This window comes from Mucor velutinosus (genome assembly GCF_035048745.1).
Source record: "Mucor velutinosus strain NIH1002 chromosome Unknown tig00001564, whole genome shotgun sequence".
In the NCBI taxonomy this organism is placed as follows: Eukaryota; Fungi; Mucoromycota; class Mucoromycetes; order Mucorales; family Mucoraceae; genus Mucor; species Mucor velutinosus.
Genome location: NW_027041906.1, coordinates 232,819 through 254,284, shown reverse-complemented (window position 1 = coordinate 254,284; position 21,466 = coordinate 232,819). Strand labels below are relative to the sequence as shown.

At 41.2% G+C, this 21,466-nt stretch overlaps 8 protein-coding genes across 8 annotated transcripts; 3 read left to right on the top strand and 5 right to left on the bottom strand.

Annotated features, from left to right (window-relative positions):
• Positions 1–17: 17 nt before the first annotated feature.
• On the bottom strand, positions 18–1,541 carry PCL5_5 (PHO85 cyclin-5; the record flags this gene model as incomplete). Its single annotated transcript, XM_064829561.1, has 1 exon — positions 18–1,541. The coding sequence occupies one exon, from the start codon at positions 1,539–1,541 to the stop codon at positions 18–20; it is 1,524 nt and encodes a 507-aa protein (XP_064682063.1).
• A 527-nt stretch (positions 1,542–2,068) lies between these two features.
• Positions 2,069–4,035, bottom strand: ATC70_010341 (uncharacterized protein; the record flags this gene model as incomplete). Its single annotated transcript, XM_064829560.1, has 2 exons — positions 2,069–3,508; positions 3,562–4,035. The coding sequence occupies 2 exons, from the start codon at positions 4,033–4,035 to the stop codon at positions 2,069–2,071; spliced, it is 1,914 nt and encodes a 637-aa protein (XP_064682062.1).
• A 269-nt stretch (positions 4,036–4,304) lies between these two features.
• ROK1 (RNA-dependent ATPase rok1) lies at positions 4,305–6,233 on the top strand (the record flags this gene model as incomplete). The annotated part of the gene is made up of 5 exons (XM_064829559.1): positions 4,305–4,419; positions 4,559–4,785; positions 4,862–4,892; positions 4,952–5,130; positions 5,196–6,233. 5 exons carry the CDS (start codon positions 4,305–4,307, stop codon positions 6,231–6,233), a joined length of 1,590 nt encoding a protein of 529 aa, XP_064682061.1.
• Positions 6,234–6,608: 375 nt separating this feature from the next.
• ATC70_010339 (uncharacterized protein) lies at positions 6,609–7,948 on the bottom strand (the record flags this gene model as incomplete). Its single annotated transcript, XM_064829558.1, has 2 exons — positions 6,609–7,237; positions 7,282–7,948. The coding sequence occupies 2 exons, from the start codon at positions 7,946–7,948 to the stop codon at positions 6,609–6,611; spliced, it is 1,296 nt and encodes a 431-aa protein (XP_064682060.1).
• A 596-nt stretch (positions 7,949–8,544) lies between these two features.
• On the bottom strand, positions 8,545–9,781 carry ATC70_010338 (Glyco_hydro_35 domain-containing protein; the record flags this gene model as incomplete). The annotated part of the gene is made up of 6 exons (XM_064829557.1): positions 8,545–8,733; positions 8,787–9,236; positions 9,297–9,364; positions 9,422–9,482; positions 9,545–9,630; positions 9,709–9,781. 6 exons carry the CDS (start codon positions 9,779–9,781, stop codon positions 8,545–8,547), a joined length of 927 nt encoding a protein of 308 aa, XP_064682059.1.
• Positions 9,782–13,038: 3,257 nt separating this feature from the next.
• Positions 13,039–13,933, bottom strand: ATC70_010337 (uncharacterized protein; the record flags this gene model as incomplete). Its single annotated transcript, XM_064829556.1, has 2 exons — positions 13,039–13,755; positions 13,805–13,933. 2 exons carry the CDS (start codon positions 13,931–13,933, stop codon positions 13,039–13,041), a joined length of 846 nt encoding a protein of 281 aa, XP_064682058.1.
• Positions 13,934–14,564: 631 nt separating this feature from the next.
• On the top strand, positions 14,565–16,494 carry ATC70_010336 (uncharacterized protein; the record flags this gene model as incomplete). Its single annotated transcript, XM_064829555.1, has 4 exons — positions 14,565–14,721; positions 14,784–14,894; positions 14,954–15,099; positions 15,154–16,494. 4 exons carry the CDS (start codon positions 14,565–14,567, stop codon positions 16,492–16,494), a joined length of 1,755 nt encoding a protein of 584 aa, XP_064682057.1.
• Positions 16,495–17,199: 705 nt separating this feature from the next.
• Positions 17,200–18,696, top strand: ATC70_010335 (uncharacterized protein; the record flags this gene model as incomplete). The annotated part of the gene is made up of 1 exon (XM_064829554.1): positions 17,200–18,696. One exon carries the CDS (start codon positions 17,200–17,202, stop codon positions 18,694–18,696), a length of 1,497 nt encoding a protein of 498 aa, XP_064682056.1.
• Between the last annotated feature and the right edge of the window lie 2,770 nt (positions 18,697–21,466).

The following is a 21,466-nucleotide window of genomic DNA, read 5'->3' as shown; positions in this document are numbered from 1 at the left end:
AAAGGAAGTAGTACTCATTAGACCAAGGGGGCTGAGACGCCGTCAGCTGGGCTAATAGAGGAAGGGGAGGCAGCAGGTTGGGAAGTAGAATCTTGAGAAGCAGGAGCATCATCCATGTTAACATCATCCGTTGAAGAAGATGAGGCAGTCTTGGATGCCTTGGCAGGGTAGATCTCACGGTAAAATGTTTGATACATAGTCTCGGATATCCATTTACGTTTGAAGCAGAAGTCGCGAGCGACGGCCAATTTGATGTTGGGAGTGTTGAGGCGTTTAATCATGCGGAGCAATCGTTCTTGGTGAATGCGGGCCGCCTCAGACTGCAAAAAGAGCGGATCAGCATGGTTGGCGTACTTGGGATCCCTGAGGATGGTGGGTGCACAAGGGTCGAAGTCGGTAATCCGTTGAGAGTCAGGGAGTTGAGCCATTGCTTCCACGACAGTGGAGGCATAGTCGTTGTGAACTAAGAAACTAATGATGTTATTAGTAGGGTAATGGATATCAAGAATGCGGCTTTGAGATAAACCAAGCACCTGGAAACCCGCACGGACTTTCGAGATGGCTTCACGTCCACGAGAGGTGAAGTACAGGAATTGGTAACCGTGGGTCGTCGAGGGAAGAGAGTAGAACCGGCTAACCTGCTCTAAAGTCAATGGCCGTTTGGCTTTGGCCTTGGGAGCTGGTTTGGTGGAAGTGGAAGCCTTGGGCTTGGATTCCTTGCGTTTAGTAACGGCTGGAGCTGATTCATCCGCTGGTGGTTTGGCAGCCATATCTGCCCATAGAGAGGCTGAGGTGCCCTCGGAGCTCCTTTCGAGCACCGGCGTAGTAGCAGATGGAGGTGTCGAGGTTTGATTGGCAGCCGACTTGAGTTGCGCAATCTCGTGGTGAGCTTTATCCAAAGCCAGTTGGAGTTCCTGGTTCTTTTTGATCAATTCTTGAGTCTGTTTGATCAAAGCTTGGTTCTGTTCCAGTTGTGAGTCGTGAGTCTGCAAGTGAGTGGTGACAGAGGCAAGACGTGAATAGATCTCCTGAATCCAAGTGGGCATCAGGGGAGACTGATGGATTTCGTCTGGTTTAGGTGGGTTCATGCCTTCAAGGAAGGCAGGTGGGTTGATCGCATTAGTGGAAGGCTCAACGACCATATTGATAGTGGAGCTGGTGGGAGCGGTTGTAGGGGCAGGAGCAACGGGTGTTGCAATATTCATAGTGTCCATAAAGTCAGTAGGTGCTTGGCTTCGCGGTGATCTACGTAAAGGTACCGTGGTAGCTTTGATAGTGGAGTGACGCCGCTTCCTAGAAGCAACGGGAAGTTTAGAGGTTCGGTTGCCGGTTGTCGTCTGTTTGGCTAAAGTAAGACGGGAGTTGGAGGTAACGGTAGGTGTCGGCTGGCTTGACAGACCTGACTGGCTTGTTGTAGCTGTGTTTGTTGTCGGTTTTGTTTGGATCTTTACTGCTTGATGATGTTGTTTTCGGGGTTTAAAAGGCCCTAAAAACAATTTAGACGAAAGAAAGGTGCGTATTAGGAAGCAAAGGATGATCATTACAACTCATATAGTCGAATCTCACAAAAAAGTTCAATCAAGTCGAAAAAAGGCAAGTTTTGACCAATCTTGGACAGATAAAATTTTCTGGGTTTGAATCAACTTTGGCGGCTGGTGGGGCCGGCTGACAGACTCCTCAATGCCCTTTCCATTATGAAGGCAATACAGTAATAGATGCTTTTGAAACGTATGAAAGGTAGATGACAAACTACATAGCATTATCGTTATCCATGCTATTTTTCTTGCATTCTATATTTAATAGAGCTAGTCTATCAAAATACTTTCTGGATCAACTTCTTTCGTTTTTGATGCTTTGAAAGTGTTTACGGACTGAACATTTATTATGTTATGATGATGATATGAGCCTGGCCTGACAGATTCCTTGAAACTTATTTTCCATATTAGGGTTGCAAAAGTGTCTAGGGACTGAACATTTATTATAATATGATATAGCGTTGGATTACAAGAGATTAAAAGCGAAAAGATGTGTATAAAATGCAATGTACAGTATTAAATGATGAAGATGATCAACTGCTACCTTCGTCTACAGCAGCGGCCGTTTCCAAACGTTGCAGTCGAGCTTCTTTTCTATCCTTTTCATCCTGTTTTTCTTTCTCTTCTTGAGCTCTCTCTTCTTCTGTCACTTCAGGCAAACCCAACTGTTTGCGCAACGCCATGAGTTCTTGACGCATTTGCGCCTGTTTTTCATCTTTGCGCTTATTATCGTTCTTGAGTCGTAAAATGTATTCATACGAATGCTGCAGTAGCACGACTTTGCTCATTTGTTTGACATCTTTTTCTTTTGTGTTACGCAATTCCTCTACATCTACAACATCTTCCGCTTCTTCTTCCACCATAGCTTCGATAATCTCGGTACGCAATGAATCAAAACTCTGCTTGAGTGTGTCACGGCGTTTTTGCTCGGCTGCTTTATGTGCTGAACGACGATTTTCGATGCCAGATTGGATGGTTGTATTGAAATCGATGCCTAGACTCTTTGCCTTGCCTTCCTTGAGATTTTCGTAGTTTGATTTAGATGTAAGCAGGGCACGAGCCGTTTCTTCCTCGATAGTAGAAAGTCTCTTGCCGTTGGGATGTAAAGAAGGAGAGATCAGGGGCTTCAGTGCTCTAGGGGATTGTTGAGGACGAGGACCAGCAGGGGAGATGAGGCTATTATTGTCATTTGGTGATAAACCGGGAGATGAAAACACTGCAGATTGTTGAGAAATGCGGCGACGTTTAGATGATTCAGGCTTTGATTTGCTGGAAGAAGGAGCGTCTTCGAGCATGGCAGCTGGAAGCACAGGCATATTGTCGACAGCAGCTGAGGACGAGATGGTAGGTACACTGGATGGTGAAGAGGTTATGTTGTTGTTGCCTGCTCCTCCACCTCCAAGCCTCATTAACAGTGAAGGTGTAGCGGGAGCAATAAAGTCGCTATTGCTGCTGCTACTCGAGCTTGTATTGGTTGATTTTGCTGGAGATTTGTTGACAAAGGATGTATGAGGAGTGAGAGGTTTTAAAGCTAAAGGGCTTTCCATTGGTTTCGTTGATTTTGGTATAGCGAAGCTTCTTGGACTACCATTGAATTGAGGACTAGACATGGCAATTTTTTGCTGCAGGGCTTTTTTGGTATTCATTTTCGTACTGCTGTTGCTATTTGAATCGTATGAAAAGTTAACCAGAGGGCTTGTATAGCCGTTTGTACTCTTTAGGATGGGCGATGCTTTTGATACAGCAGGTCTTAATTGATTGTGCATATTCCGAAGTTGTTGCTGCTGTCTTTCGATGAAGGCTAGTTTCTGTTGCAGTGTGGATTGATCTCCAATCGAGGGCGAAGGGTTCAAGGCAGGGGATGAAAGCGGTGAAAAGATGTTTTCATGATTTTTGATGCCGTTGAGTGATTGATAAGTATGATCATTGTAAGTGGGTGCCATGGCTGGTGATACTAGTGGAGTGAAGAATTCCTAGATGCCCGGCATCAGTCTATGGCAGCAGCGACGCTACATTCTATAGTTACCTCTTCATCCTGAAAGTCTTCTAATGGCATATTCTGTTGCTGCACTGGATGTTGCATTGGTGTGTGATAGGATTGAATCATCGTATTAGTGCTGTTATTATTGCTGTTGTTCTGTGGAGTACTGTGCGATGCGATTTGCAGAGGGGACATGTTGAACTCTGGGTTGTGTCCTGATAAGACACTACTATTAGTAAAGCTACCTTCTTGTCCATCGGGACTGAGCTGAGGCACTGAGTAAGAGCCATGAGAATGCTGCTGATGCTGATGTTGATGCGTCTGGAAATTGCCATGGATTTGAGCGCTATTTTCACAAATAAAATGAAGGAAATCAGTATTGTCTTGAATCTGATTGCTGTTATTGCTGTTATTGCTGTTATTGCTGTTATTGCTGTTATTGCTGTTATCGGCGTTTAGCTGAAAGTTTTGCTTAAATAGATCTCCATCATCTTGAAGGTCAAAAGAGCTAAAATCCATTATTAAAATGTCTAGTTTACAAAAGATTTCTCAAGAGAAGCAAGGGCAAAAAAAAGGATTTTTTTCTAATCGAGTTGTAACATCTAAGACATGAGGAAAGGCTGATCTTTCGTGCTTCACTGATTGGTTCCCTAATTGTGTGTGTATCGGACATGATGTACTCTGTCTATAATTACTACATGGTAAAATAACGCGCTACTTTTTTTTCTTCTCTTTCTTTCTCTCCTACATCCCACAACACCTATACACATTTCTCGAGAAAAAAAAACATGGCAGAAGCTTTTTTAGGGTTAAAAGTATCAGTATTGCTGCAAACGGGTGTGAAACTAGAAGGCACTGTATCGCATATTGAACCTACAACACAGCAAATGACATTGAAAGATGGTAAGTCGCTCTTTGGAGAGAGAGAGAGGGAGAGAGAGAGAGAGCGTGTGTGTGTGTGTGTGTGTGTGTGTGTGTGTGTGTGTGTGTGTGTGTGTGTGTGTAATTGTGTGTGTGAGAGCGAATGCTAATGAGCATTTAGTAACCCTGTTCTTCTCGGGACAACCACCACACTATACACCTGTTTATGGCGTTGTTGGTAAGGATATCACAGATCTCCAAGTGCTAGCAGCAGCAGTACCTACTAGTCAGCCTCAGCAATCACCCACTGTCAATCCCAACATGATCCAATCTCTGGATAACCATCTACTTGAGAATTTACCCCCACCTATTCCTCAACAACAACAACAACAGCAATACTCTGAAAAGGTAATTACTGCTTACCCCAGCTCTGGCTAGTTCATGTGGACAATAGTAATTAAATTTCCCCGGGTTATTTATATAGATATTGACGCCAGTAAAGTCTGTATCGAAAAGTAAGTGAAAACTGAAATTGCACACGACGCATGGATAGCCAATTGACATTTTGCATTAGACCGAAAGTCCAGGCAACCACAGCCATCGGCATCACAGCAGCCATCGCAGCAAGCGTATCGTAAACGAAATTCAGACGGCTGGGCTGGTGAAGATGTGGACATCTTTAGAGAGGAAGAATTTGATTTCCAAAAGAATTTAGACATGTTTGATAAGGCCAAGGTGTTTGCTGAGATTAGAGTAGGTTCCATAGTGCTAATAACAGGATCATATCATGCTTATGTTTTTTTTTGGTCAATTTCCAGGAATCGGACAAGACAGCACCAGAAGAGCTACTTGTTACTCTGAATAGATTACCACAGAAGAAGGTCAACTTGTTACCCACCGAGAACGTGCTGGAGGTAGAGCGAAACGTGTACCATGAAGATGAGGAGGAGGAAGAAGAGTACGACGATGATGATGAGGGTGAATTTGGCGATGAAAGCGACGACGACTCTCAAACGCCTGATGAGTTTGCAAGGAGAATCAAGAGGAAATCTCTACCACTCAAGAGATTAAGCAATAACAACAGCAAGACGACCAGCATTGTCACTGCAGTAGGAGGCATTGCATGTCCTTCGGTGTCTCCCCTTCAAATGGCGCACGTAGAACATGAATGCGTCCAGGTATCGGACTCTTTTGGAGAACTGGCTATTGAGAATGGCGGTCGAGGTACATCTCTTTTAGCTCTACAAGTGCTGAGCAAGATGGATGTTGTATCTCCTTCTGTTGTGATTTTAGCAGGCAACAACAAGAACGGTGCATTAGGTCTGGTAGCTGCTCGTCACTTGGTCAATCATGGATGTCTGGTGACAGTCTGTATCACTGCCAACAAGGAAAACCTATGCAACGCTGTGATGAGATATGAGGCTATGGCAAGTCGCTTTGGTGTTGTCGTTACGTATACTGTCACGGATTTAGGTGAATCGGATCTAGTGGTGGACGCTATATTGGGTGTGGATGACAAGCTGATAGACATTCAGGATCAATCTACTTTTGATATTGTGTGTAACACGATTGAGTGGGCCAACAGGCAACCCAAGCCCGTGCTCTCTATCGATTTTCCTAGTGGCATCGATGCAAGCACAGGCATCCCTCATCACCCTGACTATACCATTCACCCCAAATGGACTATTTGTCTCGGTGCGCCAAAGACAGGCTGCAAGTCATCGAACATTACGGGCGATCTGTACTTGGTGGATGTGGGTGTACCTCGATTGTGTTGGAAGCGAGTGGGTATCAAGGGAAATACGATACCTTGGGGTGCTGACTTTTTAGTGGCATTGCAGTATGACACGGCTTGATGTAGCTTATAGCCAACCCTGCAGTCATCATACAATCTGGCATTTTGTATAGTTTCAAAGATCTTTAGGCTGCTTATCATTGATCAAACTTTATACCAATAAACCATACTGTATGCATGTTGCCGCAATCTTTGGTTTTCAGCTTGTATACTAAGGCTCTATCATAGCTTTCATCGATTTGAAGTTGCATTGCTGAATGTTTTGTTTACAGGATAAATATATATAGTTGAGGCATTTCTTGACAATAAAGATCGATCTCGATTCACATAGAAACCAGTGATCAAATGGGTTGCTTCTCAGAACACTACTACATCTCGATGCTATCTCGATATAAATTAATTTTATTAAGCTCTATGGTGATTTGAGCATTTTAGTCTACATAAATGTAACAGTGGTAGTAGTAGGGCGGATGACTGTAACAATAACATTCTCAGTTCGAGTGGATGTTGAGCCATACATAGTTTCATACACTGGGCTGATTTGTGTCTGAGTCACGGTGACAAGGTCATTGATTTGTGTCAGCACAGTGGTCTTGGTCGTCTGCTGCAGAATGAATTTGGCGAGCGTTTTACCAGGACCTTGCACAGTTTCTGTGAGAGCAACATAGGTAACGGGAGAGCCCGCTACTGTCACAGTGGCACCAGCAACAGTTTCGGTAGCGCCTGCTTGAGTCAATGTCTGTCCTGGCTGTGTAACTGTATCGATAGTAAATGTGATGGTGTTGGCAACGATAGTTTCCTTCTCAGTGCTGTTGATGGCTCTTTCTACGGGCACAGTGATTTCTTCGGTATTCGTTACTGTAATGCTGCGTTCTTCAATCACTGTTACTACGTTGCCTTCAATGGTTTCGGTACGGGTAATCACCTTCTCGATAATGGATTCAGGATGGTCTGTAGTGGACGAACTAGAACTAGGAGTGATTACAAATGAGGGCAATTGCAAAGATGCAGGCGTAGGATTTGGAGTCGAGGAGGAGCTGATGGGGTTGGTTATTGTAGATGACGCTGGTTCTGTGAAATAATATCCATTATTTCTGCTAAGGAGGAACTGGAGGATTCAATGGTGCTAGAGCTGGATGATGATTCTGAATTGAGAAAGATAGGTGCAGAACTGGTGGGTGATATGAAAGGAACGATGCTGAGTAACGGGGGGACTGGGCAAACAGTTGCAGGAACAAAGACCTTGACAATCCTATTGTGCAGTCTATATTTCTTGGGCTGCAATTTCCAACCTGAGCCGTTGTCCCATTTCCAGGATTTTTCATCATCCTCCTCATCCTCCTCATCACCCTCATCCTCCTCATCACCCTCATCATCTTCGTCGTCTTCGTCATCGTCATCATCGTGCTCTTTTTCATGCTTGTAATCATCGTTTTCATCTTGTTCAGGATCAATTGTCCATTCAACAATGGCGTTAAAAGATGCATCCGCGGTATCCGCGCTGCCGCCTTCAATGCTGTTCCATCTCTTGATAATACGCGACTCTGTCTTTGGCAACAGACGCACATCCGCATTGATGTGTGTTAATGACACATGAGATCCATTGTTGTAGCGAGGGATTAAGTACAAAATATGTTCACCAGCATCCAAACTTAGCAACTCCATATTGAGCTTATGAGATGCTCCTAATGAAATGTTGAGAGAGGTTGAATCCAGGCTTGTCTCGCCAATTTGAACATCATAATCATAAATGACAACTTTGGTGTTGTCTATCATGTTGTTAGTATATAGAAGCTATATTTCTATGACTATATTTACTGGATCCATGGTTTGCGACTTGCATGATAGCAGACTCTCTCAGGCTTAATGGCAATGCTTGTTCAGTGCCAGCATGGGATATAAATTGTGAAGGTGAAGGTGAGGGTTGCGCTTTGAGAGAGTGATGAATGCTGCTGCTACTACTTGTTGCGCTGAACAAGGATGAAACCTCGCTGAGCGATCGTGGTATGTAATTGGCAAATACAGCATGTCCACTGGAGACCAGACTGAGAAATAAGAGTTTTCTTGATTTAACCATGCTGTTATCAGATGGAAAAGATGAGAGTTTAGCAATAAATGCTGATTATATATATGACAATTTAGGATAGCTAACTCTAAGCATTTGAAATATGAAGCATTCCATTAGAGCGAGTTTATCAAGAATGATTTTAATAATGTTGTTTTTTATTTTTATTTTGGTAACAATCCATATCGATCGAAAATGGAGGCTGTAGCAGGAGTAGGATGATTCAATGGCCACGAGTGTGAAATAATGTAAGGTATAATGTACTATGTATAAAGTCTATGATAATTGTATCTGCACGAGATGAGTTCTATGCTTCATCTGATATCGATTTACGTGGTTTTCTTGTCTTACTGCAACAGCAACTGACAATTTTGCAATTACATAAGAATGCATGGCGGAGGCGCTTGAAAGGGAAATATTGATGGAAAGATTTGTTGCTCAAGATTCGATCATGTCTCATATTTTGATCCTTGTCGATCAGTATACTCATACAAGCCTAGGCGATAGATTTAGTATACAGGATCATACAAACTCTAAGTTCATACTTACAGCAACTGACATGACTACACCAAAACCACTACTTGCCGCAATCATAAACATGATACATTGTTGATAAATGACGGCCTCCATCATTGGCGTTCCTGCCATGATTTGACCAGTCATCATACCAGGAATATTGATCATGCCCATAACACTTAACTGGGTAATAACCGGGAGTAATGCAAGTCGGATAGCTTCCACCGCCAGCGGTAATGAAGCTTCATATCTTGAAGCACCAAAAGATAGTCTTGTCTCCAGCATGGGCGCGTGTGTGCTAAATTGATCCAAACAGCGTTCCGTTGCCATAGCAACACTACTCATTGAGTTGCCTAGCAACATGCCAATGACAGGTACAAATGTAGGTGGATCCCAAAATGGATCTGCTTTCAAGACAAATGCGGTACCGATATACGTGATGAAGAGATTACTAATCAACAAGATGCCAAACATGACAGGAAACTAATGAGGTTGGATTTAGCTAAAAACAGGATCAGCACTAGTACTTAGACTTTGTATTACCATGCCCTTGAATGTTTTTTTTGTTCGGTTAAATACAGTTTCATAGGAACCCAGTAAAACAAAAACCACTACAGACAGTTATTAGCTAATCAAATATAAACAAAAACAAGACAGTGATTGCTTACCTGACATGGCCATCACCACACTCATATGTTGTGTTTTTAAAACATCATCCAAGATGAAGCCCTACCAAACATCCCATTCAACATTTGGTATACACATTGACAGTGATCAAGAAAAACACTTACCATCAAGGACAATTGCACCACACATCGCATGCCACTGATAATCAACGATAATTCCAATTTGGTTCCCAGGCATAAACTGACAATGGCTAAACATGTATAGACATTGATAAACAAAAAGTGGTTTTTTCTAGGAACCATCTATAGGTGCCATGGATTTCAGTTACCTGCAATGAGTACAGCTGTCGATGCCTCTCCCACGTTCCACCATGTCAAATCCGGCTGTTCAATTCTACCCATTGTATATATCACTCTGGTTTTGTCACCGAGAATGTGTCTTTTTTATGAAAAGAATGTTGTAAAAAAAAAAAAAAAAAAAAAAAAAAAAATGGGAACCAGCTATTGTATTCACATTATAACAACATTTTTTTAATCTGATCCCTAAATATATCAGTGTCACAAAACCAACCATCTTGCAATTCCTCTAATCTGATCTTGTTTAGTTTGAATTTCATTTGGTAAGTCTTGAACTGTGTGTCTATCTAAGCTTCCAAGATCAGATAATGGACGCTTTTCTTCAGACAGGTACATACAATGGCTCTAATAGCTGATAGTATATGAACACCAGCCTTCAACTGGATCATATCACATATATATATATATCTCATAGTACAGGAATCTTGTGCATGATGCATGCTCCTCACCTCCCCGGGTAAAAGAACCTTGAATTAAGCTCAAGCTGCATTGTACCGTGTAACCTTACTGCTTAGTGCAAGGTTCTCACATGCCGTCATTTGTCATCTCTTTATATGTTTTACATGCTCGGAGGAGAGATCTAGGTTTTGGTTACAGGCATATGACCGTCATTAAATACGGATATGTAGAGGCAAAAGAAGAAAAGTGCTGCTTGTGATTGAGAAAAGTAGGTAGGATGATGGGACAGAATGTGAACTGCAACTGCTGATAGAGTCAATCATCAACGTTGACCTTTTGTTGGGGTCTATTTGTTTTCGGAATAGCTTGAATATCCGGTACAGGTGGTTGTTTTGATGCACATATATTTAGTAATTGCCCAGGTATAAAGCTCTTAAAGACATCACTATTTTCGACATCTTATCCCGTTAGTAGTAGCATCCTCAGCAGAAAGACAGAGAATAGAAAAAAAGACACGGAAATTTACTCCAACGTCTTGATCTATCAGCCTTTACTGACTTGAACTACACCTCCTTGCTACAGATAAGTAACACCTATCTTCTCTCATTGTAGAGCAATAAAACGTGTGTTCTCTTTCTATTACTACTATTACCTACATTTGTAAGTGTCTTCAAGCCAAGAGGCAGTTGTTGTTTTAAGCAACCAATATATTTTGATCATCTTGATACTCTCTCGAGCGACCGAGAAACGCTGCTCGTCTTGAAATGCAACAATGGTGATGATGTTGATGGTTCGAATGATGCAGGTATAGGCAATGGCATCATGACAGATGGTGATCTTTAATCCTCAACAACTATAGTACCGGCAGTTTTGCTTGCAGATGAGCAATAAGAAAACTTTGGAGCCAAAGTAATCGCAGGCTTGAATGTTTATATCCCTGTGATAGATGGACAACAACGCGGAGAGATGAAATTGAATAGATTTCAGCAAGAACGCGACGAAGATTGTGTAGTCCAAATGGCCTGCAAGTATCTCGTCAGTTGTACTGGTTTAGGAGCTTTTCAGCGCGGTTAAGGTCTAATCTCTTCAAGCTGTCTTGCGATATTCAGATTTTCCCATCATCCATCGAGAGGGCCATACACCCACTTCTTCAGAGCTGGCCCAAAAAAGGTTTTAGCTGGCCATTGCGCGCGTTGTGATAGCCACCCATAGGCAGTTCCATGAACCTTCAGAAGACTTTGATTTTATAGAATACGTGTTCGTGGCCAGCACATGCAATATACATTGTGCAAGCCTATTCTTTCAGGAGGTAACTTAATTCTAAGAAAGGCCCTTCTTTTTTCTGATACTTCTACCTGTATGCATTTACTAGCCGACCAATCTCGCTGCGCTCGATGACGGCGTTGCCCTGCGGGCTCCCGCCAAAGACATTTCAATTCAAAGATAATAAAAATTTGCTATATCAAGTAGGTATTCAAGCCAAGCAATTGTCCTTTCAAATTGATGATACCCATTTAGTCAGCATGGCAATCATCATTGTCATCATCAGAAAGGCATTTGGGTCAGCCAGTAGCAAGGCCGCCGCCAAAAATTAATTCCAACTCAGGTTGTTTTTCTGTTCAAGATTGGACAGATTTTGTCTATTTTTCGACTTCTTTAATCTATTCTGTGAGATTCGACTATATATACTGTAATGATCACCCTACGCTTCCTAATACATTCTTGAAGTACTTTTCAAGGCGCTTCCAATGGTGCTAATTGTAATAGGTATTTTGACTGAATTTATTGAGCAATTTGGTAAAATATGAAATGAGGTTTTTAGCGAAAATAGCCATATTTTGCATATGAAATCCTCTTAAAAGTGGTTTCAGAGGTTGCTTTGGGTCGAGAGAAACATTTTGAGTCAATATACACCATAGCAAAAGTCTTCGTTTTCAAGGTCAAAAATGCGATCGTTTGATTTTCGTAAAAAACCATGAGGGGATACCTCATGCTTTTTGATCAATTTTTGGCCATTTTTTTTGACCCAAAGAGTTGAGCAAACGTGCCAGGAAGTTATTACTGCTCACGTATCGTTGTTTGGCGTTATTCCGAAGGCTCATAAAGGCCTATAGGCCAAGATGTGAGGGCTTGAAAGATGTCAAATTTGGTTATATCTTTGCTCTATAACGTTTATTTTCACGGCATGAATCACATCTTTGGTAGCTGAAATTTTCTGGAAGGGAAGTTCTCCAGCTTGTGCAATTTTCAACTCAAATAGAAGGCTTATTGATTTTGGTAAGACTAATTCATGCAAATTTTGATACGTTATGTTGCTGGGTAGGCTTGATAATAATGGAAGTGAGTAACCAAAATTATTGCTTGAATACTATGGTTTTGCAACTTCGCTTTGATACGATAAGGGTTTCATATAAATCAATGCTACCAAATGATGGATTACATGCTTAGTTGCCATTGTTTTGCAACTTGGCTTCGCTACGGTAAGCCCCTCTTGTACAGTAGGTCAATGCTAACAAATGTTGAATTAGATGCGTATGTTCTTGGGGAAGGGGCTGTTGATCTCTGATTGGTTACTCCGACGTTAGTTTTTCAGGATATACAGTTCACTGTATATATTAGAGATGATATTTCATGCTGATTTTATTCTACTATGGTGTACATGTTGACACTAGGCCTAATATGAAGATTATAGTAGTAGCATATATATGTAGAACAAATACTCAACTCAAGTGCAATTGGTTTTGTGTTGTCTACAAATACAAGGATCAAATACAGGAGCACAGTTCAAATGTAGATAATAAATATAGAAATAGGAGAGCAAGAGTATGGTCGCATGGTTTGATGCTGTTATTATTATGAATGATTATGGATGCTAAATGCTAGTAAGATGGCTAAACATGAAATTATCGTTGTTGTTGTTGTTGTTGTTGTTGTTGCTCTTCAGAAGCAGTTATCTCAGCAGCAATTGTCTTGATTCTTGTAACCAGGCCATTGACTTCACCTCGACATTGGATTTCAGCCACCGCGCAGTCTTTGGTATGCAATGCAGAGTCGTCTATCTCCACTTTCAAAGCCTGCAGATGATTTCTTACATCTTGCATAAATGCTTCCGTATTCGACCTAAGTTGTCTCTTCATCAATGCCAAGTGTTCAATGTGTTGACGACGTTGCTTTAATTTCAAGCTAATTAATTCAACCATATGTTCGTTTCTCTCAGTAATGTAGCGTGCTTGGTCAACCAGGATGGAATGATCTTTCTGTAATAGAGCTACTTCTCTGTTACAGCGAACACAGAGCTGATCAATGGAGTCCTGTAGCACATGCTGCTTGTATTTGATCTGGTTCTTCTTTTTGACTGAAGTGTCTCGGTCATGTTCAAGCACTTGTTCTTTTCTTCTTAGATCCTCCAGCTGCCGTCTTGATGCCAATGCTTCATCTTTCAATTGTTTCACTTTAAGCTCGAGCTGTGAGGATGATCCTTTTGTCCCTTCTAACGCTTTCTGCTTTGATTCGAGTACTTGCATAATCTCTTTGATGCGGTTTCGACACACTTTGTTGGAGTTTGTATAATTAAGCGTGTCTTTTTCATGCTTTAATTTATTCTGACGGATGATTTCGAGCTACTCTAACTATTAGATGAAGTACGCATACTATAAGCTTATAAATCACCTGTGCTTTTGTTGCAGCCAAGTCTTTTTGGATGAGCTCATACTTGTTGACCAACTGCTCAATCACTTTACTTGATCTGGATGAACTGCTTGGTTGAGGTTGAACAATGACGGTCATCGGTGGAGTCATTAGTAGATTAGAATTGATGAATGATTCTTGCACATGGAGCATATTGATTATGATAAACAGAATAGGAGAGACAGGAAGAAAAAGTGGGAAGAAGAAAAAAGAGAGGAATAGCGAGAAAGAAGTGAAAGAGATCAGGATATATAGCAATTGGTGCCTTGAGGGAGTCGAATAAAGGGACATTGAACTCCTTCCAATAATTCCTATGCCGATGCTTTAAATGATGATTTGCACGCATTGGATAGCATATTGACCAAAAGCAGCCGTTACTGTACTTGTAGGCCTGTTTGAGCCCAAGGCCTCTTCAAGTTTGGCGATAAATGAGCTCGAGAAAGATGGGAACTGATGCTTGCCTGGGCTCTAATTCATGCCTTCAGCTAATACACACTCAGGAGCAAAGCATCATATTAACGTGGCTCGAATAAATATGGAAAAAAAGGCGAGTACTATTTTTTTCTAAAAGAAATTTTTCTTTTGCTTAATCTACATAAATATATGAACAACACTTCAAGATAATCTCATCTCTATTCCTGTTTAAATGTCAAGTCCTTTTCATATTAAACAGCCAAATTTGAGAACCCAAGGCTACTTGTCCCGTTCCGTCGACACAAATCACTTGAAAGCGTCTTCTACAATGGACAAGCATTATAACAATGGTCTAAACATTGAATATGCTTCTTTTGACAGCACTCGTACAGACCTAAGTGCAAACAGCAGAGATGTGATTATCGCCGGTCAATGGGTCGTGCTGGGGCGTATTGGCGAAGGCTCATTTGGTGAAGTATTTGAAGGTAAATGTGTATCTATCAAAGATGGCAAGCATAGTATGACTTACGCTTATTATATAAACTAGCTGAAGACATTGATACTTTTAGACGCTACGCAATCAAGAGAGAACCTCTCAAAATGCGCCATCCTCAAATCAAGCATGAAAGCATCATTTATGATGCATTGGCTGGCGGACGTAAGTGTATTTCAAATTTGAGTACGGGCAAGCAATGCATTGACGTATTTTCATTTTAGCTGGCATCCCACAGTGCCATTGGCATGGCCAACATGAAGGATTCGACTGCATCGTTATCGACCTGCTAGGGCCCAACGTGAATCAGCTAAAAGAAGCGACTCAAACCTTTTCCATCGACACTGTCGTTGAATTTGGTTGTCAAATGGTAACAAGCCTTCTCACACAATCTGCATTAAAAAACAATTAACCAGCTATTTAGGTGACAATATTAGAGCACATTCACAAACGAGGCCTTGTTTATCGAGACGTTAAGCCAGACAACTTTTTATTTTCGTCTAAATGCCATTTGCCTGAAGCAGAGATGGTCGAAATATCCGACGATCACGGTATGCCACATATCAAGTACGTACATCCAACGTGTGAAGAGGTTTTTAAAAAGTGGAATGAACCGCATCCCAAGCTCTACATTGTCGACTTTGGATTGACGACATGGTGGAGAGATCCTCGCACAGACAAGCCTTACCCAGAGGTCAAAAGAAACATCAAGAACAAGACAGGAACAGCAAGATATGCGTCATTGAATGTTCATCGAGGAAAAACGCATGCTCGTCGTGATGATATAGAGAGTCTAGGCTACTTACTGCTGGATTTGGTATTTGGGACATTGCCTTGGACAGGCATCCAGGCACGCAACTCTCGTGCTGGATGGGATAGAATGAAGCAGATCAAGGAAGATACGTTTATGGCCGATCTATGTGCAGGCCTACCACAGGGATTTTTGGAGTTTATTGAATACGCTAGAAAGTTACGATTCGCAGAGGAGCCCAACTATGATTTATTGAGACAGTTCCTATCTCAATCGATTCACGGTGGAAAGTACTCGGCTGTCGTGAGATCGCCCTTTGGTGGACATACAGAGCGTAAATGGCTTCAAGATATCGACAAGGACAGCACGCCACCCACTCGTGCGGACATGCCCAGACCAAATACCAATGTTAATCCTATGGGTCGACATCATTATGAATCACCTTCGTATCAAGCAAAAACGCCTCCTCCACAGCCTAGACAAAGAAGAGCGTCTTACAATCCTCCAAACCATAGACATCAACATCAGCAACATCAACAAAATGACGATGTTTTTGCCATGGATGATTTACACAGCAATTTACCTCAGACCACATATACACCTCCACCCCAACGGCTTGATAATAGAGGTAATAGAGGAGCCAGAGGCGGCGGAGGACATCATCAGAGTGTCAATAAAAGATCAAGCCGCGAATTCAGTCGCACAACACATCATGAACCACCTACATCCGCCGGTCCTTCATCATTCCAGAAGTTAGTTCAAAAGAACAAGAAGAAGCAAAAACGAGTGGGATGGAACTCTCATAAGCACGATGAAGCACCTTGGATACCTACTACTGACTGGGAGCAGCCTGCTGTAGAGAAACCCGATATCAATATCACCAATGCTTCATGGGGCGATGATAAACCCAATGGTCAATGGGGAGACCAGGCCAAGATTGAACCCTGGGGTATAGAAGAAGAAGCAGAGAGCGGATCATGGGCAGCTACTGTTGAGAAGCCTTGGGATTGTTAAATAGTACTCTTATATATATATATATATCTTGTCATTGTAAATTATAAAATAAAGAGGTTTTTTGTTTGTTTGTATTCCTCGGAGAACAGTAATTACATAAGCTAAAGTAATGTGGGTTGTGTGGAAGCATCTCAACCTGTGTCAATGTGCCCCCCAACAATGAGTGTATTAGTAATGGCGGATTTCATAAAATAATGTGGGTCCCTTTTGTCCCTACAGCAAGTGCTATTGTGCTACTTGGAACTTACTAACATGAGAAGATGCAGCGTATTTGTACATCTACTAGCAAAGATGCTTTTCCCCAGATTTCGTCTACTATTTATCTACAAATTTAGATACCCAAACTAGTAGAGCGTTTTCATAGAGATAATTTGTACATTTTAGATTGGGAATATCCATTTCTGATATATTAACTGCTTAAGGGCATAACGTTTTCCCACAGATCGAGAATTCCCAATATTCCCAATTCAGGGTAGCGGATGATTGATTGGTATTCTGATCCACACAGCTTGGTTTCCCGTTTAAAAGCCATGGAATTGCATTCATTGGCGTGTAAAATGCGGGGAGAAATTTCTCGACTTTTGTACTAGATCGAAAACTATATAAGCTTAACTCACATTGTTACATTTTCACAAGCATTCTCCTCTCTCTCTCTCTCTCTCTCTCTCTCTCTCTCTCTCTCTCTTTCTGATTTTCTAGCTTATTATGCAACATCAAGAGAAAGTAGAAAGTCATGTTGACAGCCAAAAATACGAGGATGTTGGTAGTGTAGATCAACCTGCTCCCTTGCAAGATACCATCTTGAATGATCCTGCTCGCGAAAAAGAAGTTGAAAAGAAGCTTGTGCGTTTGCTGGATTACCGTCTCTTGATCTGGGCTTTCTGGGGCTACTTTGCCAACGGTTTAGACAGAAACAACATGCCAAATGCTCAAACTACTGGTCTTAGTGAGGACTTGCATCTTGTTAGTAACCAGTACAATTGGGCCATCACCATGTTCTTTATCGGTTACATTGTCTTGCAAATTCCTGCCAATTATGTCATTACCAAAGTGCGTCCTAGTATCATGTTGCCTATGGTTGTGTTCACTTGGGGTGCTGTCGTTTGCTTCATGGCTTTGGTCAAGGACTTTAGAGGTCTTTATGGTCTCCGTATCTGTCTAGGTTTAGCCGAAGCTGGTTTCTATCCTGGTATTGTCTTTTTGCTCGGTTCCTGGTACACTGGCGAAGAATTAGGTACTCGTACTGCTGTCTTTGTCGCTGGTTCTCAAGTCTCTGGTGCTTTCAGTGGTCTCATTTCTGGTGCTATTGCTAGCGGTTTGGATGGTGCTCACGGCATGCGTGGTTGGAAGTGGCTTTTTATCATTGAAGGTCTGATTGCTGTTGTCATTGGCATTGCTGGTTTCTTTGTGCTCCCTGATTTCCCTCACAACACTCGCTTTGTTAAGGGTGAAATGCGTCAAGTTGCCATGCTTCGTCTCGAGCGCCAAGGTCGCAGCGGTTTGGTCTCTGGATTGAACATGCAAACTTTCCGTAATTTGTTCGCAACTCCCTTCATCTACTTGTTCCTTGGCATGTTCATTTGTATGCAAATGGGTATGGGTATTCTCCAAAATTTGCCCATCATTCTCAAGACTTCTGGCTACAGTGCTTCATTTGCCAACTACATGATGGTTCCTATCTGGTGTTGGGTTGGTGTTGTCATTATTATCCAAGGCAAGCTTTCTGACAAGTGGGGCCCTCGTGCTTATCACATCATTGGTGGTTCCTTGTTCACTTTACTTTGGTACATCATTCTGGTAGCTGTTAATGGCGGTCATGTACCTTTTGCTCTCTTGCTAGTATGTGCCTACATGGTTCCCCCTATCTTTGGTGTCTCTCCTATCATGATGACCTGGCTTAACGAGACGTATTCGTGCGATCGAGAAACTCGTGCGTTAGCTATTGCCATCGTCAACGCTCTTGGTAATTTGGTTCCTAACTTTGTCAATGTCGAAGCCTGGAAAATTACTGAAGCACCTGCTTATCGCACCGGTAAAATTACAACAATGGGAATGACAATTGCTTTGGTTCTCATGTGTATGGTTGCCCACTTCTTGCAAGTGAAGAAGATTATGCTTCCTAAACCCTCTCAGCAAATTGCTGACGAAGAGATGGATGCCAAAAAGACACACACACCTCCTCCTCGCGAAGATGAATTCTAACCCTGTACCATACAATTATATCTCACCCCATTATTAATAGCATTCGAAAAAGATGCTCCATTGTATTTCTATATTTCTAATAAATTATTCATGCTTTATTCTATATTTGTTTTGTTTGCACCACTACTATATGACCAGAAGACCATTCTAATTATCCATTTAGTATTTAGTGTCGCCTTACAAATGGGAATTTAATTCATGGAATACGACAAATTCACACAGTTACCCGCTAGTTTCAAGTTTCCCCACACTCGTTGGTATTTACATCTGTAACTTTATAAGGCATTTACCGAGATTTTTCCACGTTACACTCGAATTAGGCTTTCAACTATGTCTAGCAAGGAAGTCTTTTGATTTGATAAGAATTGAAACATACAACGGAAACTCTGGGCATTTTTCCTGGAGATCAAATTTATTTTTAATTTCATAGAAGATCAGGAAATGTTAAAAGTGATTTGGTTAAAAAAAAGGGCAATTTAAGAGTATGATACGACGGGAAAAAAAAGTACCCTATAACATATGAAATGTATTCTAATTTGATTATGTAATTCATACAGAAATCTGTCAAAAAATATACCCATCTACCATGACTGATAAGAGAATATACACTGAAGCCATGCTGTACCCACGTATTTCCTCTGATTTTTTCTTACAAGACAGATCATACATCTGTGCTCTTTTCAAAGGCAGACAAAAAAAACATTCCAATTATCAATTGACCCCTGTATGTTTGTATAATATACATGACCTCGGGAAGATTTTTCCCAATTAATATCCTTCTAGAGAATCTTTCTGTAAATTCGACAGCCAAATTCTGTATAACACAGAAAAGCGAGTTGATAGAGACTTGATTTGGCCGGGTTAACTCATGATAATGGTTTGTAATCTATTACAATTTGTATCGATTGTTTGGGGTTGCATCACAAGACAATACAGTGTACATGTTTTGTGATTTAAACCATGGTGGCTACTGTGTTTAAATGGCTTTTACGAAGGATGCATTGATTTGAGAGCAACCGTTCAATACAACCCTGGTTTATACTCGCAAAGAGGCATACAAGGCTCGGCATCATCAAATGACGCTGTGTTTTGGTCGTCAGTATGCTCTAGGCTGAATGAATTGAATATGGCTATCGCTTATACACAAAATGGGGACCTTTACAGAGCATCGAAATATAGATGCTATTTACAGTTCCTTTCAATAATGATTTTTGGGCTGAATAAAGATGTTTCAATAAAAAGATCACCGAAAAGCAACGATCGAAAAAAATATGGTTGCTTCCTTCAAACTAGTGATGTCAAGTTGGATCCACAAACATGGCGATATTAGCGAGAGGTACGTAGAATAAGGCAGCAAATGCGCAATCTAAAGGCAGCTTACATTGAACCAGTTATAGCTTGTAACATTTGAAGGTTTTGTTCAATATTGCGATCCTATTTTATCCATCGTTAACGCAATAATTATGAGCATGGTTCACTTACCGATTTAAAAAGTGCTGTATCCTCTAAACGCAGTAATCACTTGTGATTACATCCTATATCCACAGCTATTGATGTCACCTTAGTTTAGAGACCTGTGATCCATGCGTCAGATCTGGATCTATTTTATATATTTTACCGAAAGTCTGTCTTTAATGCAAACTACCTACATCAAAGTTTGTATTATACCTGTAGATATATACATACACTGCTCAAGAATCAGTGGCAAACCGCTTTCGAAAGACTAGTTCCCAGCAGCAACCTTTGATAAAAGCTCAGTCATGAATCAGCACAGGTAAGTCCTGTGTTCATGTAGTCAAAGTACTTTATCAATAGAGCTTTTGCCTAGTCATCAACCTTTACCGTAAGAGATTACTTGCCAGTCATAATTGCCTTTGATTACGACAAGATATATCTCTTGCTACTCAAAAGTATGCAAAACATAGCGCATTTTGGGTGTATTTAAGCCGTGATTTCTCGCGTTAGAAGTCGTTTTAAACTGTCAGAGCAACACCAAATAATTGCTCTCGTCTAGCGAATACTTTCTGGCACCTTTGCTCTACTTTTTTGGGACTTAAAAAACATCGACCAAAAATCGACCAAAAAGCATGAGGGACACCTCATGAAAATCATTGAAAATTCAACGATTGCGTTTTTGACCTCGAAAATGAAGGCTTTTGTTATAGCATATATGCAATCAAAATGTTCCTCTTGGTCCAAAGCAACCCCTGATATCATTTTTATGGGGTTTTCGTATATAAAATCTCGACATTTTCGCCCAAAACCTCTTTTCATATTTTGAGATTTTATTTAATATTTTTATTCATAAAGATTGATGTAATTAGCACCATCGGAAGCGCCTTGATGAGTTACTCATAGTTGTCTTAAGAAGTACGGTATGGGAATGACGACTTATATAGTCGAATCTGCCAAAAACGGCCAACAGATGCAAAGTCGAGTCGAATTTGAGCATCTGGGAAAGGTACAATTCAGGCCCCGCCATAGCTGTGCCTGCTGCGCAGTGTATTAGTAACTGTTGAGGAAAACCATACTAAAAGCATACCTAGCTGATTCAAAACAACTGAAAGTGGCATTAAAAAAATTATTACATATTGGCGTATTGTTTGGTATTAATTTTGCTCAATTTGCTTAGGACTTTGTATACCACCAGTCGAGATGAGAAGCGTAAACAAACCGTTTTTGGACAGTTAAATTCGAGAATCAAATTGGGCCAAAGTTAGACATGCTTTAAATATGATATTACCATAATTAAAAAGCCAAGATGCTGCAT